Source organism: Geotrypetes seraphini, chromosome 1 (assembly GCF_902459505.1).
Source record: "Geotrypetes seraphini chromosome 1, aGeoSer1.1, whole genome shotgun sequence".
Classification (NCBI taxonomy): Eukaryota; Metazoa; Chordata; class Amphibia; order Gymnophiona; family Dermophiidae; genus Geotrypetes; species Geotrypetes seraphini.
Window position 1 is genome coordinate 155,019,217 of NC_047084.1, and position 20,151 is coordinate 155,039,367.

The following is a 20,151-nucleotide window of genomic DNA, read 5'->3' on the forward strand; positions in this document are numbered from 1 at the left end:
AAAGGCAATGCGAGTTGATCACGGAGCCCATCCCGGGCTCTGTGATAGACTCGCAGTGCCTTTGCGTTCTGTTCTCCCTGCTTCCCCGACACCAGGCCAGGCGCGTACAAGCGCTGGGCCCACAGCCTTCCCCATATGTCAATTCTGACATCAGAGAGGAAGTTCTGGGCCAGCCAATCGCATCGGGGGGAAGGCTTGTAGGCCCAGTCTGCCCCAGCCACGCCCATTTTGCCCCAAACCCACCCAAACCTTATCTTTTCGGGCCAATCTCACCAGCTTTTCAAAACCCAAAGTGCCGGGTTTTGAAAAGCCGTTTGGACGCCCAAACATGTTCTCCGATATTTTTGGATCGTCTCTTGATACCGTGTTCTCCATTCAGGGCACTTAGATCAACACAACAACATTTACTGACTATCCCTTCTTTAAAAGTAATAGGGACCAGGAGATCTACCATTTTCTCAGCTTTGGAACAGTTTACCAATATACTTACGCAATGAACCTTATTTTGAAAAATTCAAGCGTTCCTTAAAAAGCTTCCTGTACAAGGATGCATTTGAAACATAGATAGCTTAACTTACCAATCACTAAATCTTTTAGATCTTAATTAGACCTACGAGTAGGTCGTAAATTTATCTTCTTTTTTCCTTTTATCATTTCTGCCTTTAAATCCCCCTTTTTTTTGGTTTTGTTTTTCTCTTTTGTGTTCCCACCATATGTGTTCTTCCCTAAATGTTTCTTCTCTTTCTTTAAAGATTGTAGTTCATCCCCCTCGCCCTCTGTATCAGTTATGTATTAGAATGTATATAATTTATATTCAATTGTATAAAAAATGTTGTGTTTTGTCCCCTATTTTTTTTAAACGTTATACGTATTAAAGTATATTGCGTATACAACAAACCTTATTAAAACTTGAAACTTGACATGTTCGGGGAAATTTGGATTTAAAGGGCTTTTGCCATGCAACTTTGTAATTGGGGGGCGGGTTTCATCCTCCATTGTCCCAGACACAAAATAAGTGTCTGTATATATGTGAACCACTTTAAATATGTAATCGGAGAAAGGCAGTATACAAATCCCAGTTCCCTTCCCCTTTGAATCTGTGTATCCCAAATATATAAACATGTGGTGACGCATCAAAACCGTGTGGGACATTGCCACGCAGACAATCCCGCACAGGACTTCTGCGTGCCACCTAAAAACCGTTACTGTTAGCGCTCAAAGGGTGTGTGTATATGGGGGGAATCCCCCACTAAACTGACAACTGTTCGTGCTCACGTTGGGGGGGGTCTGGGGGGACCCCCCCACACACTACACTGAAAACTGCCGATTGCCTGAAAACCAAAGGAAAATGGCAGTTTACAGTGTAATGGGGGAGGGGGTCCCTCCTCCACAAACACCCCCAACGTGAGCGCAAACACTTCTCAGTTTACTGGGGGGTCCCCCCCCCAGACCCCCACTCAAAGCGGTATCAGGAACAGTTTTTAGCCGGCACACAGAAGTCCTGCGCGGGATTGTCGGCACGTCAGTGTCCTACGCGGTTTCATTACGGAACCAAACATGTATGCAATCTATTCATGTAAATGCATTTAGCACATTTGTGGTAGATGCCATCCAAGACTTCTAAAATTAGCTCTTTAGTATGTCTGGGCCTTGCAAAGTTCAGATCATGAAACAGAAGGAATTGGAGGTCCCCCACTAAGGCCCTCTTTTATCATGCCGCGTTATGGTTTTTTTATCGCTGACTGCAGCGGTCAAAGCTGAGAATTCTATGAGCGTCAGAGCTTATCCTGCTGCGGCCGGCATTAAAAAAAACCCTAACGCGGCATGCATCAAATAAATAACACGCAAGAAGCAAACCCTTTTCAATAAAAGTTTTTATTATTATTATTATTATTATTAATGGTACAAGAGTGAAAATGGGTAATACAGAAGCAGGAAATGTGTTTTTTTTCACACAAAGCTTTGTGGTTGCTCGGAACACACTCCCAAGACAGATGATGGAGATCAAAAACAGGAAAAGAATTTAAGAAAGCACAGGATAAGCTCCTTAGATCTGAGGCTTAAAGCCTGTGTTTAGGAAGGCTCTTACAGTTTTTGCATCAGGCCCAAGCGAGACTAGGTGGGCCATGAGGTTCTCCTCAGTCAGAGCAGTTCCCTCTAATCTCCCAGCATCAGATCTTGCAGAGAACGTGCCCTGACACACTCTGAGAGGCATGTGAACTTCCTCTTACACACTGCTGTCTGCTGAGTCACTGCTTGCTTTCTCATCGCTCTTGTTTTCTTTCTTCAGCTCCTTGCCAGCCGATGGCCATTGGATTACTCTCCGTTTGGGTTGTTCCTCTGTAAACTGGTCCCTTTCATACAGAAGGCATCCGTGGGTATCACAGTGCTCAATCTCTGTGCCCTCAGTGTGGACAGGTATGGTATGTTTCTATCTTTTATGGAAGTTCCTTAATGCCTAGAGTTACCTTTTGAGGACATGTCCGGGGGTCCGGGCAGCTTTTCAAAACCTTTGAAAAGCCTCCTCAAATCGCGTCGGGCAGGGAGGACGTCCTCCCTCTCCGACGTGATTTGCGGTCAAGAGCAGGCAGCGGGGAGCAGACAGAGAAGGCAGAGTGGGTGGGGCTAGGGCGGGGATGGGGGTGGGGGTGGGATTATGGCAGGTCTAGGGGTCTGGATTTTCCAATTGGAAAATATGGCAACTCTATTAATGCCCAAACTACTAGACTATACCAAAATGCTAATTGCTGATGGTTGTACCTTGGTTGTCTTCACCGTTATCAATTTTTGAGAAACATATCCTATACAAATTGATTGATATTTTTTTCTACTGTCTCTGTGATATGTTAGGGATGTCTGCCAGGTTTCCAGATGATGTAGAGGTGGACTGACAGGGATCTGGGCCCCAGGACAATGTCTCCCCCCCCCCCCCCACCTGCTTTAAAACCTGTTTCTGTGGCAGAATAGCAGCAACAGGGATTCTCTTCAGCTGTCTTGTCACCAAACTCACAGCCTGTTTTCTGCTGCATCCCTCTCTTGTGGAAGTAGGAAGTTATATTAGAAGGGGGCAGGATGAGTAGAGAGCAGGCTGTGAGCTTAGCAGCAGACAGCGGGCAAGAAGCACTGCCCCCTTCCCCCTACACACACACACACACACACACATACACTGCTCTAGGCCAGGGGTAGGCAATTCCGGTCCTCGAGAGCCACAGGCAGGTCAGGTTTTCAGGATATCCACAATAAATATGCATGAGATAGATTTGCATCTCAAGGAGCCAATGCATACAAATCCATCTCAAACATATTCATTGTGGATATTCAGTGTGTGGCGCAGTGGTTGGATCTACAGCCTCAGCACCCTGGGGTTGTGGGTTCAAACCCCGCACTGCTCCTTGTGACCCTGGGCAAGTCACTCAGTCCTCTATAGCCCCAGGTACGTTAGATAGATTGTGAGCCCACCGGGACAGATAAGGAAAATGCTTGAGTACCTGATTGTAAAAACCGCTTAGATAACCTTGATAAGCGGTATATCAAATCCTAATAAACTTGAAACTTGATATCCTGAAAGTCTGACCTGCCTGTGGCTCTCGAGGACCTGGATTGCCTACCCCTGTTCTAGATGTTTTTGCCTCATTGAAAGGAAAAGTGTCAAGAAAAGTGTGGAATAACTTGTACGTTTCATGGCTCCGCATCATTCTCTTCTTGGTTGGGCTGAGAATTTTTCGGTGGCTCCTCATATTGTGATCTCTTAAGCAATCACAGCTCTTATCAAGATATATAATTATAAATTAGTAAAAGTGCTCAGACCACCTAACCTTATGTTTAGTGATGACACCAAACTGCGGGTAGAATCGGGACCATCATAGCAGTTTCACTGTCCCTGACCCAACCTTTAACCTTAGTTATATTCACTTTATACTGGACAAATATAGTCTCTTATCTTTGTCAGCAGGTTGGGTACTCCATTCACCGCAGTATTGTGCAAATGTGCAAATGTGTGAACTGTGCATTAAAGTGCTTTTCTACTACTGTGTCAACTCTAATAAAATTCCGTCACTCATATTGTGATGTCATAATGCTTCATTCCACCAGTGCCTAAGAACCAATCTCATCAGTGACGTCACAATGGCTTGGTTTCTCTATACTTGTGCCTATTTACTAGATCAGGGGTAGGCAACCCCGGTCCTCGAGAGCCACAGGCAGGTCAGGTTTTCAGGATATCCACAAAAAATATGCATGAGATAGATCTGCATCTCAAGGAGCTAGTGCATGCAGATCTATCTCATATGTATTCATTGTGTATATCCTGGAAACCTGACCTGCCTGTGGTTCTCGAGGACCAGAATTGCCTACCCCTGCTCTAGGCCCTTGGGCACTGCCCAATTGCCCATATGGTCAGTCCTCCCTTGAGTTGAGGTCCTCTTTGAGTATGGGAACAATGTACACTTCTCCCTCAATATTCGCAGGGGTTAGGGGTAGAGCCGGCCCGCGAATAACATTTTGGCCGGCTCTGACCCACCCCCACCTTCCCCCCGGCATCCCGGACCTTACCTTGTGGATTTGGAGGGAGAAGTGTAACCATTTTTTATCTCCTTAGCTCTTACTCAACAAACTACCTCGTAGGAGGATGGAAGTGCGACCTTCTGATTGACAGTTCTACCTTCCAGTGGGCTTAAGCGCATGGAGCGTGGGAGGCAGCGATTATTTGTTTTTGGAAAACCACAGCATACTTAACTGCTTAACGGCTCTGACCCTCCCCCGGCATCCCAGACCTTACCTGGTGGTCTAGCGGGCTTCGGGGCAGGAGCGATCGTCCTACGCTCCTGCCCTGTGTAGATCACCCATACAAAATGGCTGCCGTGAGTTCCTTTAGTCTCTCGAGACTTCGACGGGAACTCCCCGCAGCCATTTTATATGAGTGATCTGCATGGGGCAGGAGCACAGGAAGATTGCTCCTGCCCCGAAAGCCCGCTAGACCACCAGGTAAGGTCCAGGGAGGTCTGGAATGCAGCTTTTCCTTTACCAAAAAAAAAATCGCAAATAACCGAATCCGTGGATACTGAAACCGCGGAGGGAGAAGTGTATATCCAACTCCCATCCTTTCAAGCAACTCCTGTTTCTTGCATTGTTTTTAAAAGCACAATGCACTCATCAAAGTACTTTCCCTTACATGAATTTTTCTCATTCTTGCCATTTTATGAAATTTTATACTACCCAGTTTTGCACACTTATTCTTTGTCCAATTTTTAACTTCTTAACTCCTTTGTAAGATTGTGTTGGATAATCATAGTAGGTATTGTCACTTACTAGGGATTAAACCATACTTTAGAATGTCAAAGGATTCCTCCTCCCCCTCTGATGTCACAGCTGACCCGTGGGTGTCCACCTTTGATTATAGGGCCAGCCTGGCAGTCTACTGAGAGAATTACTTCCTTTATGGTCCTGGCCATTCATTATTATTATTATTATTATGTTCTTGTATACCGCCATACCCAATGAGTTCTAGGCGGTTCACATCAATTAATTAAGATCCGATCTGAACACGGATTTACAACATTTTATCCGAGTTAAAGCAACGAGGAAGGATATGTTGGAACATTTTTGCAGAAATGTATCAGAGTTACATGCAGCGACAAGGTTGGATGGGAAGGAAAGAGGGTGGGGAAGCTAAGGGAGGGGAGGGGGGAGGGGATTGTTGCGGGGGAAAGGGGGGTTAGGGGTCCTGTTCGCGAAATAGGTATGTTTTAAGAAGTTTTCTGAAGTCGAGGTAGGTCGGGGCCTCGAGCATCATTGGGGCTAGCCAAGGGTTCAGCTTCGCCGCCTGGAAGGCGAAGGTTTTGTCGAGGAATTTTTTGAGCTGACATAGTTTTAGGGAGGGGAAGGCGAACAGCTGGATTCTGCGGGATTTCTTATTGGTGCAATTCCTAGTGAAGTGGGGAGAGAGGTGTCTTGGTGATAGAGCAAATACTGTTTTGTAGCAGAAGCAGGCGAACTTGAAGAGGACTCTAGATTCGAAAGGCAGCCAATGTAGTTGGTGGTAGAAAGGGGTGATGTGTTCCCATTTATTCAAGCCGATAATGAGGCGGACGGCTGTGTTCTGAATCAATTTTAGTCTTCTGGTGGTTTTCTTCGTAGCGCTCAGGTAAATGATATTACAGTAATCCAGTATGCTGAGAATAGAGGATTGTACCAGTAGGCGGAATGCGGTGTCATCGAAGTATTTTTTTATGGTGCGGAGTTTCCAGAGCACCGAGAAGCTTTTCTTGACAGTGAGATCACCCACCAGTGATAAAAGCTATGTAACTTTTATTGTTTTGTAGCTATGTAAGATTAGCGGTACCTAGGATAGGATAAAGGGTTATTGATTGGTCCAATGATAGCTTATGTTTTGGTGATCAGACAAGACTTGTCTATATCTGACACCTATGGGCACTTGAGGTCCGTTCTCCCCTGATCCGCTAATCTTTTGGTAATTTAACAAATTTGATTATTTGAAAATTTGGATGGGATTCACATCTATCAAGCTTGCCTTGCTTTGGTGTATACTTTTTAGTCTACTCTCAGTGACAGGTCACAGAAAAACTTACTTCCGTCACCATTCTAGTGTCTGTGGTGACGGCAATGTGGCTCCCCAGGCAACTGCCCGTTATTTCCAGCCCTTCTAACAGCCTTAATTTCAGGGCTCACTAAGGTCTGGAAGAAAAATCTTTTCTGAGGCTCGAACTTTGTCCTTCCCAAGCCTTAAACCTGTTTCTCCACAATAAGCCTACACTCTGCCACCCTCGATAACATTCACCTGGTAACATCATTAAAAATACTGAGTGTCATCATCGATGATAAATTTTCTTACCACAAGCACATAAGTAATACCGTTAAATCTTGCTTTTATAGACTGCGAATGATTCGCTCGATCTCTAAGTTTCTAGAGCCAAAATCACTAAATATATTAATTCACTCTTTAATTATCGCTAAACTTGATTACTGTAATTCTTTATTAGTAAATATCACGCAAAAAGAAAAGAAGCGTTTTCATATAATCCAGAACACTGCCGTTAAACTCATTCATAACGGAAAAAAATATGATCATGTCACTCCTTTTCTGACTAAATCTCACTGGCTCCCAATTAACCACCGTATTACTTTTAAAATTTTACTCCTAGTAAAACCCTTGCCACTAATGAACCCCAATTTATTAATAAATTACTCATCCCTTATAGTACGTCGCGTTCTCTCCTGTCCACTAATCAAAAGCTCATGATAGTCCCCTCCTTGAAAATTATTGGAACTCGACGACATGATATGTTTTCAGCGATGGCTGTGCAACTTTGGAACACTTTATCTCAGCATGTAAGAGAGGGAAATAATTTGAGTCGTTTTAAAAGTAATTTAAAGAGTTTCCTTTTTAAAGATGCTTTTAATCTTTAAATGATGTTCAAATTTTACATTAGTTTCTTTCAGGTTTCCATTTTTCCCTCCCTAATGTTCTTTACTTACATGGTTCTCTTCTTTACTTCTTTACTGCCCCTTTTTACCTTGTGTATTGATTAGTCCATTAGTCTGTCGGTCTAACCCATTATTTTAAATTTTAAACGATATGTTTTAATACATGCTTTTTTAAAAATTAATGTTGTATCTCACTTAGTAAAATTAAATAAGCGATTCATCAAACTGAAATAAAACTTGAAACTTGATGGACAGGAGGTTCAAAAACAGGCTAACTGAATGCAAGTCACGGTATCAGCCAAAGTCCCTTCTGTACCTGATCCTGAACTATAGAAATGTCATTGTCCTTTTTACGACTCTTGCAGCTTTCTCCATCAGAAATCCAAGTTCAGTAGCATGCATGCAGGGCTGTGGAGTCGGAGTCGAGGAGTCGAAGGAAATTTTGGGTACCTGGAGTCGGAGTCAGAAGTACAAAAAACTGAGGAGTCGGAGTCGGAACATTTATCTACCGACTCCATTTTTGAACTTGGCATACCAATCACATAAGAACATAAGAACATAAGCAATGCCTCTGCTGGGTCAGACCTGAGGTCCATCATGCCCAGCAGTCCGCTCACGCGGCGGCCCAACAGGTCCAGGACCTGTGCAGTAATCCTCTATCTATACCCCTCTATCCCCTTTTCCAGCAGGAAATTGTCCAATCCTTTCTTAAACCCCAGTACCGTACTCTGCCCTATTACACCCTCTGGAAGCGCATTCCAGGTGTCCACCACTCGTTGGGTAAAGAAGAACTTCCTAGCATTCGTTTTGAAATTGTCCTCTTTCAACTTTTCCGAATGCCCTCTTGTTCTTTTATTTTTTGAAAGTTTGAAGAATCTGTCCTTCTCTACTCTCTCTATGCCCTTCATGATCTTATAAGTCTCTATCATATCCCCTCTAAGTCTCCTCTTCTCCAGGGAAAAGAGACCCAGTTTCTCCAATCTCTCAGCGTATGAGAGGTTTTCCATCCCTTTTATCAAGCGTGTCGCTCTCCTCTGAACCCTCTCGAGTAATCACGAGCGATTCTTTCAGCTATAGCACCCACTATATACACAGCACAAATGGTTTTTTTTTTAAATTATTTATTTATGCAATTTTAAATAAACATACAACATAAAAATGCATTAAGAAATAGAAAGCATATTGCTAATTACAAAAACAAACCACTAAATAATATTTCCCATTTGAAATCCAAGAAGCAAACATATTCATAGCAACTTTCTCTGTAAGTCCTCAATTAAAGATAGGGAGAGGATAAGGAAAAAGAGGCACATCTCAGAAAAAAGAAAATAACTTAATTAAATCAATAATGACAACGTCTCGCCGCCTAAACTAAATATAATCTTCCACTTACTAATAATTATTATAATTATTATACTCTTTCCCCCTGACCCGATACCTGTACCTGTATTTTACGCTTATTCTCAAGAAAAGCCTCCAATTGTTTGGGATCAAAGAAAAGATACCTATTTGATTCATACAATATTAAACATTTACAAGGAAAACGCAAAAAGAAATGAGCACCCAGGGCTAACACCTGAGGGCGAAGAGTCAGAAATTGCTTCCTTTTCTCCTGTGTGTCTATACAGACATCAGGGAAAACCCAAACTTTACCTCCCAAAAAACAATTTATCAGAGTTATGAAAAAACATTCTCATCACCCAATCCTTGTCAGATTCAAAAACAAATGTAACACACAGCACAAATGTTGCAAGCAGCTTCTGCGGCCTTAGAACCTTGATTAAAAGCAAAAAGAAGGTGGTGTCGAAAATGCTCATTTCTCTCAACTTGACATTCCATTTTAACGATCTGAAAATTAACCAGTGCTGTGGAGTCGGAGTCGAGGAGTCGGAGTCGGAGGAAATTTCGGGTACCTGGAGTCGGAGTCGGAGTCAGAAGTACAAAAAACTGAGGCGTCGGAGTCGAGGAGTCGGAGGAAATTTCGGGTACCTGGAGTCGGAGTCAGAAGTACAAAAAACTGAGGCGTCGGAGTCGAGGAGTCGGAGGAAATTTCGGGTACCTGGAGTCGGAGTCAGAAGTACAAAAAACTGTAGAGTCGGAGTCGAGGAGTTGGAGGAAATTTCGGGTACCTGGAGTCGGAGTCAAAAGTACAAAAAACTGAGGAGTCGGAGTTGAAACATTTATCTACCGACTCCATTTTTGAACTTGGCATACCAATCACGAGCGATTCTTTCAGCTATAGCACCCACTATATACACAGCACAAATGTTGCGAGCAGCTTCTGCGGCCTTAGAACCTTGATTAAAAGCAAAAAGAAGGTGGTGTCGAAAATGCTCATTTCTCTCAACTTGACATTCCATTTTAACGATCTGAAAATTAACCAGTGCTGTGGAGTCAGAGTCGAGGAGTCGGAGTCGGAGGAAATTTCGGGTACCTGGAGTCGGAGTCAAAAGTACAAAAAACTGAGGAGTCGGAGTTGGAACATTTATCTACCGACTCCATTTTTGAACTTGGCATACCAATCACGAGCGATTCTTTCAGCTATAGCACCCACTATATACACAGCACAAATGTTGCGAGCAGCTTCTGCGGCCTTAGAACCTTGATTAAAAGCAAAAAGAAGGTGGTGTCGAAAATGCTCATTTCTCTCAACTTGACATTCCATTTTAACGATCTGAAAATTAACCAGTGCTGTGGAGTCGGAGTCGAGGAGTCGGAGGAAATTTCGGGTACCTGGAGTCGGAGTCAGAAGTACAAAAAACTGAGGCGTCAGAGTCGAGCAGTCGGAGGAAATTTCGGGTACCTGGAGTCGGAGTCAGAAGTACAAAAAACTGTAGAGTCGGAGTCGAGGAGTTGGAGGAAATTTCGGGTACCTGGAGTCAGAGTCAAAAGTACAAAAAACTGAGGAGTCGGAGTTGGAACATTTATCTACCGACTCCATTTTTGAACTTGGCATACCAATCACGAGCGATTCTTTCAGCTATAGCACCCACTATATACACAGCACAAATGTTGCGAGCAGCTTCTGCGGCCTTAGAACCTTGATTAAAAGCAAAAAGAAGGTGGTGTCGAAAATGCTCATTTCTCTCAACTTGACATTCCATTTTAACGATCTGAAAATTAACCAGTGCTGTGGAGTCGGAGTCGAGGAGTCGGAGTCGGAGGAAATTTCGGGTACCTGGAGTCGGAGTCGGAGTCAGAAGTACAAAAAACTGAGGCGTCGGAGTCGAGGAGTCGGAGGAAATTTCGGGTACCTGGAGTCGGAGTCGGAGTCTGAAGTACAAAAAACTGAGGAGTCGGAGTCGGAACATTTATCTACCGACTCCACAGCCCTGCCTGCATGCCATATAAATATGCAGTTTAGTACTATAAGAGGATTCCATCAGGGCTGGGTGATCTGTCCCAAATAGATTCAAGCGTCTAGCAGATTACGATGATGAGAAGTGGAAGATGGGAATGGGAGAACAAAATAATAAGAGTTGAACTTAGATAGGCCATTTGCAGCAGAATATTTATTTATTCAATTTTCTATACTATTCTCCCTGGGGAGCTTAGAATAGTTTGCATGAATTCACTCAGGTACACAAGCATTTTTCCCTCTCTGTCCCGGTGGGCTCACAATCTATCTAATGTACCTGGGGCAATGGAGGGATTAAGTGACCTGCCCAGGGTCACAAGGAGCAGTGTGGTTTGAGCCCACAGCCTCAGGTTGCTAAGACTGTAGCTTCAACCGCTGCACCACACTCTCCTCTATGAATCTTTTAGACCCAGTTTGTGTGCAGATAGTCATAAAATTGCAGTTATTTTGCAAATACCGTATATAGTCGAATATAAACCGAGATTTTTAGGTCCAAAAAATGGCCCCAAAATGGGGGTCTCGGTTTATATTCAGACCTGCGCGCTCCTCCATCCCCCACCCAGATCCGTTGCAGGCCTGCCTTAAGCCCTGGTGGTCCAGCCGGTGAGCCGGGACAGAAGCGATCCTTCCTGCATCCTGTCCCAGCCCAGTGTTAACAACCCCACCTCCCTCCTGCCTCCCCGACCCCTCTACAACATACCTTTGAATCCTGGGGGGGGTCTAGCGGTGAAGTGGGGCGGGAGCTATCTTCGTTCATTCTGTTGAGCGGTGCGTGCGTCTGGTAGCGCTATAGAAATAATGAATAGTAGTCGTAGTAGTAGTAGTTCACTCCTGCCCTGTGCACAGCCTCAATCAGAAACGGCCGCTGGGAGTTCCGGCAGCAGTCTCGTGAATTCTCGTGGTCTCACAAAGACTGCCCCAGGAACTTTCAGCGGCCTTTTCTGATCGCTGCTCTGCATGGGGCGGGAGCGAACAGAGACGGCTCCTGCCCCACTTCACCGCTAGACCCCCAAGGTTCAAAGGTATGTTGTAGAGGGGTCCGGGAGGGTGGATCGCTCCTGTCCCGGCTCACTTAGGGTTACCAGATTTTACTAAATCTGGACCGATGGCCCCATTCCATCCAAGTCACGTCCAGTTCTGCTCCAGCCTCACTCCCCCCCCAGCCCCGCCCTCTCAGCCTGTTCTCGTGCTCAGAGCCACGTCGGGAGGGCATCTGCGCAGGTGCGACACGATGATGTCACACACATATGCGCATGACATCACCGCATTGCATCAGTTCATGCGCAGAGGACCTCCTGACGTGGACCCGAGCTGGAAGCTATTCAAAACCCGGACCATGTCCTCTAAAAAGAGAACATGTCCGGGTACATTCGGACACCTGGAAACCCTAGGCTCACTGCTGGGACTTAGCACTACCAGGGCTTAATCGGGTCTGTGGGAGGCCTGCAATGAGTCTGGGAGGCGGGCTGGTTAGCAGTTGGCCGAAACAGGACGCGGGAAGGATCGCTCCTGTCCCAGCTCACCGCTGAACCACCAGGGCTTAATCAGGCCTGCGGGAGGCCTGCAATGGGTCCAGGAGGTGGGAAGGTGGTGGGGTGGTTAACAGTTGACTGGGACAGGATGCGAGACGGATCACTCCTGTCCTGGCTCAATGCTGGACCACCAGGGCTTAAGGGAGACTTGCAGTGGTCATAGGAGGCTGGGTGCAGAGCTGGGCAGGAAGAAGGGAGGGAGGGAGGGAGGGAAGGAAAGCTGTGTGCAAGGCAGGGCAATTGAATATAAACCCTCTGGTTTATATTCGAGTGAACCTTTTTCCCCTCTTTTTTTGGGGGGGAGGTTACCTCAGTTTATTATCAGGTCGGTTAATATTCAAGTATATCTAATCTAATCTTCTATTTCTGCGTCGCACACACCTAAGCAGGCTCAAGGCGACTTACAAAGAAAAGTGAGAGGAAGTGGAGAGAGACGGGGAGAGAAGGAGAGGAGACATGGGGGGGAAACATTTGGGTAGGGGAAGATCTGAGATGTTCAAGTGTCAAAGAGGTAGGTTGTCAGCTTTTTCCGGAACGTGGTGTAGTTGGGTTCCGCTCTGGTCGTTTCAGTGAGGTCATTCCAGGGTTTCACCCCTAGGAAGGTAAGCAGGGAGTGAAAAATTTGCTTGTATTGGAGATGCAGAGATTTACCTATCTTTGATCAGTTTAAATCAGTGAATATAAGTATAATTGCAGTTCATTCAGAGTTCACCCACATTGTTTGTTTAGCACATGTCAAAACAGATTGTGATTGCCCAAATAAATTAAAGGCAAAAACTCAAAGGTCCAAAGCAGAATTTGAGATATGTCAGAGAAAGTTCATTCGTGCGTATGTTCCACTGTAAACATCTGAGTTGAAAAACCTTAAGGCAGTGGTTCTGAACCCCGTCCTAGGACACACCCAGCCAGGTGCTCATGCCCCACTTTCATTGGATGACAATCTCATGAATGCCCATCTGACTTATGCATATTCACTGTGGGAATCCTGAAAGGCTGTATATGTCCCAGAGACTGGCTTGGGAACTACAGCCACGGCATTAACTGTTAGCTTGCATTAATTACTGCATTAACCCTTGGATTCTTTATAGATAGCCCAAATATGTGTATGGATCTCAGATACACAGGTAAACTAATTAGTTTCAAGTTTCAAGTTTAAGTTTCAAGTTTCAAGTTTATAATGGGACTTGATAAATCGCTTAATCGGATATTCTAAGCGATTTACATTTAAAATTTACAATGTAAAATCAAAGAACAATAACAATGCAACATAATAATACATACAATTTAAATAATGGCTAAAATATTCTAAATTTAAACAATGTTAAACACTAGGAAAGGAAGGGTGAAATATAATTTAAAGTAAAGAAGAAACATTAAGGGCAAGTATAAAAAGGATATACAGTAGTTAAAACATGTTCAACCAAATAAATAATTCATGAAATATAAAATTATGTAGAAAAGGCATCTTTAAAAAGGAAAGTTTTTAACTCAGTTTTAAATTTTCCAAGGTCTTTCTCCTCTCGTAAAGAAATAGGGAGGGCGTTCCATGTTTGAGGTGCCGTACAAGAAAAAATAAGTTGTCTTCTTGTATTAATAATTTTTAAGGATGGGATCGTTAGCAGATTTTGATTGCTAGAACGTAAAATTCTCTTTGCAGAATATGGAATCAGTAATCTATATAAAAAAGCAGGGGTCTTATTAATCAAAGTTTTAAAGATAATTACACATAACTTATAAGTGATTCTGTAATTAACAGGAAGCCAATGAGCCTCTTTGAGAAGTGGTGTTACATGATCAAATTTCTTGGAATTATTTATTAATTTTATTGCTGTGTTCTGTATAATTTGTAATCGTTTTATTTCATATTGTGCAATTCCTTTGAATAAAGAGTTGCAGTAATCAAGTTTAGAAATCACCAAAGAGTGAATCAATATAGTGAGTGATTTAGCACAGAGGAATTTCGAGATAGAACGAATTTTACGTAATCTATAAAAGGTGATTTTCACAATGTTGCTGATATGATCATGGAAATTTAATTTATCATCAAAAATTACACCTAAAATTTTTATATTTTTAACTAATTGAAGGGGAACATTATGAATTGAAATTGGATGAACAAGAGAAAAGTTCTCTTTCCATGGAAATAACATAACATTGGTTTTTTTAATATTGAGAGCCAATCTGTTTTTGTCTAGCCAATGATATACTTGATCAAGTTTCTCATTAATAGATGAGATTTCAACTGTATTGTTATTATTTAGAGGGTGTAATAATTGTATATCATCAGCATATGCAAAAACATGAAATCCTACTGATTGGCATAATGTCATTAATGGAGCTAGAAAAATATTAAAAAGTAAGGGTGAAAGAATAGATCCTTGTGGAACCCCATGAAAAATCTGAGATGGAAGGGATGAAGAATTATTGAAATTAACTATTGAAGTACGCTCACTGAAGTAAGATGTGAACCAAGCTAGAACTTCATCTATAACCCCAATAGATTGAAGTCTAGCAAGGAGTAATTGGTGATCAATTGTATCAAACGCTGCTGACAGATCAAGAGAAACTAACAGCACCGATTGATGGTGATCTAGGAAGTATTGAATTGAAGTAGTCATTCCAAGAAGAGAGTGTTCTGTGTTATGGTGTTTTCTAAAACCTGTTTGATTCGGATGTAACACATTAGTTTGTTCTATAAACTCGGATATCTGATTGAAAACAATTTTTTCTGTTAATTTAGCCAAGAATGGAATAGTGGATATTGGTCTATAATTAGAGAGTTCATCTTGACCTACATTTTTATCCTTGATAATTGGACGGATATATGATTTTTTCCAATTTAGGGGAACCGTATGTTGATTTAAACTTTCTATAACTAATATATGAATCATAGGTCCAAAGATTTTAAAATATTGTTTTAGAATTAATGGTGGTATTTGGTCAGCTTTTGAACTTTTGCAATTCAGAGTTTTTAGAACAGTTTCTATCTCATTTAAACTAGGCATCTTGAATTTCGAGCATTTAGAGGATAGCAAATCTGAATTGGTCTGTTCAGAATCACTTATAAGTGAGAGATTTGTAAATAATTTCCTAATATTAGTAATTTTCTCTGTAATGTAGTCAGCAATTTCCTGGGCTGTTGGGGCTATGTCATTGGAATCATTTTGTGTTTTATGAGATGTTATTTTATTAAGAATGTTATAAAGCATTGAAGGATTTTTAGCTTTAAAAATCTTTTCAGAATAGTATTTCATTTTAGTTTGATTAATTTTTGTTTTATAAAATTTCATATGGTCCCTGTATGTAACGCTAACAGTTAATTATTGCAGTTAAGTGGAGTTGATTGCTTTAATTAGGAGTTACATGTACATCTGTCCTATACTCTAGTCCTGGGGTGTCAAATGTCAGTCCTCGAGGGTTGCAATCCAGTTGCATTTTCAGGATTTCCCCAATGAATATGCATGAGGTCTATTAGCATACAATGAAAGCAGTGCATGCAAATAGATCTCCGTCAAATTCGCTCAGTATCAAAATTCTTTTTTTTTTTTTTTTATTTTATATTTATCAAATTTTACATTTTATAAATCAAGTATCCACTTGTACAGAAAGTTGAAGAAAAGCAGAAAAATAATACTCATAGGTAAAATACATAATAATCAACTAAATAAAAATAAATGTTTAGCTTAAATTCATCTCAAGTCCTCTAAATTAGATCCAAGATGGATGAGGCGGACATATTAACAGATGCTGACAAATATCAAATCAAGTATTAGGAAAACAAAGTCCCTTAGCTGAGGAAGGATATCATTTATTCAATTGGACCTCGCTTGATTTCCCTTCATCCAGTCGAGTTCCTGCCAGAAAAGCTGTCAACAGGAATGGCTCAAAGAATACATATTTCTTCATATGGTACTGTATTACACATTTGCAAGGGTGTCGTAGGAAAAAGGTCCCTCCAAGAGATATAACACCTGGCTTCATCAAAAGAAACTCTCGCCTTCTTCTCTGGGTTTCCCGTGCCAAATCTGGGAACATTAATATTTTATGTCCAAGAAATTCTTTCATTTTATTCCTAAAGTACATTCTAAGCAACCAGTTTTTATCTGGTGCAAGGGCCACCGTAAGAAGCAATGTTGCCGGAGATGCTAGCTCTCTGTCCGAAAGTTCCAAGATTGCTGAAACATTAAGTGGTTGATTATCCTCCTGTTGTTTAAGTGGTAATTTAGTAGTTTTCATTGGTAAGTAATATACTTGAGTAAGTGGTGGTAATGTATCCTCTGGAATACCCAAAATCTCTACCATATAACGTTTCATCATATCTCTAGGTGTCACAGAGGCTATCTTAGGAAAATTAATCAAGCGGAGATTATTATTACGAGAAAAGTTCTCCAAATTTTCCAATTTTCTGCGCAAACTTGTGTTATCTTTTACCATTGCTTCATTAAGCTGTTTTGATGCTTTTAACTCCTGTTGTATATTCAGAATTGAGTTCTTGGATTCATCAACTTCAACTTTTATATTTTTTATATCATTTTCTTGAAGAGTAATTTTATTTTCCAGCTGCAAAAGCTGGGGCTTAACAGACTTGGCTAGGTCAGCAACTAAATCCCAGATTGAGTCCAGTGTTACTTCTCTGGGTTTTTCAATAACATATGAAAGATTGGGAATTTGAATAGTCTCACCGGTTATCAGTTGATTCTGGCAATCCTTCTGCTGGGCTGAAATGATCCCTGATGTTTCCAAATCCTCTGTACTTCTTGGACTCACCTGGAAACTCAGGGAGTCCATCTCCACGCTCCCCTCTCTGTTCTTCCTGGCCTCCGAGGGTAGGTGCTTGCTTCCTTCCGGGAGCTCCTCCACTCGTGGGGAGCTGGTAACCTGAGGAGGTGGGGGAGGTGCCCTAGCGTCGGGGCTGAGCGTAGTCTCTAGCCCCAAGGAGATCACCTCATTTCCGCCTCTCTGAGGCGTCTCCAGCGGGGGGGGGGGGTGCCGACGCTGCCGGGATATCCTGCATCCGACGCAGGAGCTCTTCAATATTGCCGAAAGAGGGGACCGCTGAACGCCGCGAGGCTCCAGCGGCGCTGCGGCCTCTCCTCTTCGGCATCTCAAGTAGGTAATCGCTCCAAAAAGAAAATTTTTTTCAAATCAGACTTCTCCGGCGTGCTACTCAGCGTCCGGGACCATCGGCCATCTTGGATCGGACTCCACCCCCAGTATCAAAATTCTTATGTCCAAAGTCTCTGAACATACTAATTCATTCTTTGGTTATTTCAAAAATCGACTACTGCAATGCCCTATTTAAGGGAATGGCTCAAAAGGAAATCAGGCGTCTGCAGATCATCCAGAATGCTTCATGAAAGCCAAGAAATTTGATCATGTGACTCCTTTACTTAAAAAAGCACACTGGCTTCCAGTCGCACATCGTATAATGTACAAATTAAGTTTGCTCACCTTTAAATCTCTGATATCTAACACCCCAGCTTTTATTTATAAAGTATTGATTTCTTATACTGCATCTAGATTACTGAGGTCGAATGACCAACACTTATTAGTCATTCCCTCCCTTAAAATTATTAACACACGACGGCAATCCATCTTTTCCGTTACAGCTCCTCAAACATGGAATTCCCTTCCAATTTACTTAAGAGAGGAAAAAAATTTGGAAAAATTTAAGAGCAAACTCAACAGCTTTCTTTTTAAAGATGCATTCAATGACTAAATGAATTGCTTAGGAGTTTCATTTTATCTTTATATTTTTTGAGAGTTTTTTTCCTACCCCTTCCTATTGTTTTTGACCTTAATTGTCTTTCTTTTTATTAATCAGATTGTATTTCCTTCCTATTCTTTCCTTGTGTTTTATTATGTTTGTAAAGTTGGTTTTTATTATGTTTCGTAGATTTAGTCTTTTTGTTAGTTATGTTTGTTTCCCCTAACTTTGTGCTGCATACGTAATTTTATCAATTTGCTCATCACTTAGAATTTGGAATAAGCGATTAATCAAATTTTACAATAAACTTGAAACTTTACAATAAAACTTGAAACTCATGTATATCCTGAAAACCCGACTGGATTGCGGCCCTCGAGGACTGACATTTAACACCCCTGCTCTAGTCTATATAACATGTGTGCCTAGATTTCACAGCATGCAACTCAAAAGGGGGCATGGCCAATGAACATTCCCAAAAAAGAGGTGTGATGTTACAGAATACTTGGAATTTATGCACCCGGTTGCCAGTTTGGCCACGAGGACGGTGTTGGCTTTCCCTTTGATGTCACTTCCTGGCCCCGTGACCCGGAAGTGATTTCAGAAGGGAGCTGGGTTGGCGCAAGCAGCAGGCTAGAAAAGCTGCTCGCGCTGGCAAAGATGTGAAGATGTGGGGGAAAAGGAGGGTGCGAGCTCGGCGTGGGGGGTGGAGACAGCCCAGGGCGGTCCGCTCCCCTACCCACTTACTACGCTACTGGATGTTGTCCTGCTGAGCAGCGGCTTGTAGTTGAGGTTTTATGAAACACAGTTTTTACACAATTTGTTGATTTTAACAGTGGTGTTCAATTTTACGATACATATACAGTGCTCCTCTGCAAATTCACGGTCCACGGTTCCAGTCCCGGTCATTCGCAGTATTTTCCGACCGCGAAGGGGAAGCAGGAGAGGGCAGTTGGAGCACCGGCAAGTGAAAGAAATCACTCGGGGTATGCTCCGACCGCCTCTTCCTGTACTAAAGGCGGGCCTCACCAATTACGAACTGCATGTCAAAGCAGCTCCTAATTGGTGAGGCCCGACTTTAGTCCAGTTGCTTCAGATACCATCGCTAGATCATTGATAAATATGTTAAAAATCAGCAGTCCCAGCACGAGCCCCTGGGGGACCCCACTATTTACAGTTACTCAAATACTCTATTCACTTTTCTCTCTTCTTTTTATATTAAATATATAGGTTTAATGCAAGTGGAAAGTTGAAAAACATGATTCCTTTCTTAAACCCGAGCAAGAAGTTTTCAACCGCCCAGGACAGGAGAAAAAACCTCAGATCTCCGCCTGTCGCCAGTTATTAGGCTTTGCCAGCAAACTTGAAAGGGAAGATCCTCATTGGCTAAAAAAACCTCCAACCTCCTATCTATTATTTCTAACTAGTCTTTTAGTCCGTTACATTGACGGGAGCTAGAATATATGTCTGTCTGTCTTTCTTTCTGTTTCTCTCCCTCCCGTTCTCTTCTTCCTGCTCTCTCCCCCTTTCTTTCTGTCTGGCTCTTTCCATGGCCCCCTTTGTCTGGCTGTCTTTCTGTCTATCTTCCTGCCTCTGTGGCTTTCTTCCTTTCTTTCTGTCTCCCTCCCGCTGTCTATCTTTCTTTCTCCCTCCCTCCCGCTGTCTGTCTTTCTTTCTGTCTCTCTCCCTGCCCCTATGCTGCAGCAGCATTTCTCTCCCCCCACTTCCCTGTGCAGCAGCCACATCAGCATTCCCTCCCCCTCCATTTCCCTGTGCAGCAGTATTTCCCTCCCCCCACCCCACTTCTCTGTGCATCAGCAGCATTTCCCTCCCCACCCACTTCCCTGTGCAGCAGCTGCCGCAGCAGCATTCCCTTCCCCTCCATTTCCCTGTGTAGCAGCATTTCCCTCCCCCCACCCCACTTCCCTGTGCAGCAGCAGCAGCAGTATTTCCCTCCCCCTCCACTTCTCTGTGCAGCAGCAGCGGTATTTTCCTCCCCCTCCATGTCCTTGTGCATCAGCAGCAGCATTTTCCCTTCCCCCCTTCCCTTCGCACGGTCTGGCCTGCTCCCTTAGTCCCTTGCCCCCACTTCCCTTCTCTTCCCGCGGTCTGGC

The 20,151-nt window shown here is 42.9% G+C and overlaps 1 protein-coding gene across 1 annotated transcript in view; it reads left to right on the top strand.

Moving 5' to 3' along the window:
- The window catches only part of EDNRA (endothelin receptor type A), a 143,614-nt gene that overhangs the window by 72,565 nt on the left and 50,898 nt on the right, over positions 1-20,151 (top strand). The window contains exon 3 of the mRNA XM_033940284.1: positions 2,291-2,418. Coding sequence (XP_033796175.1) covers positions 2,291-2,418 — 128 coding nt within the window. The remainder of the gene's footprint in view (positions 1-2,290; positions 2,419-20,151) is intronic.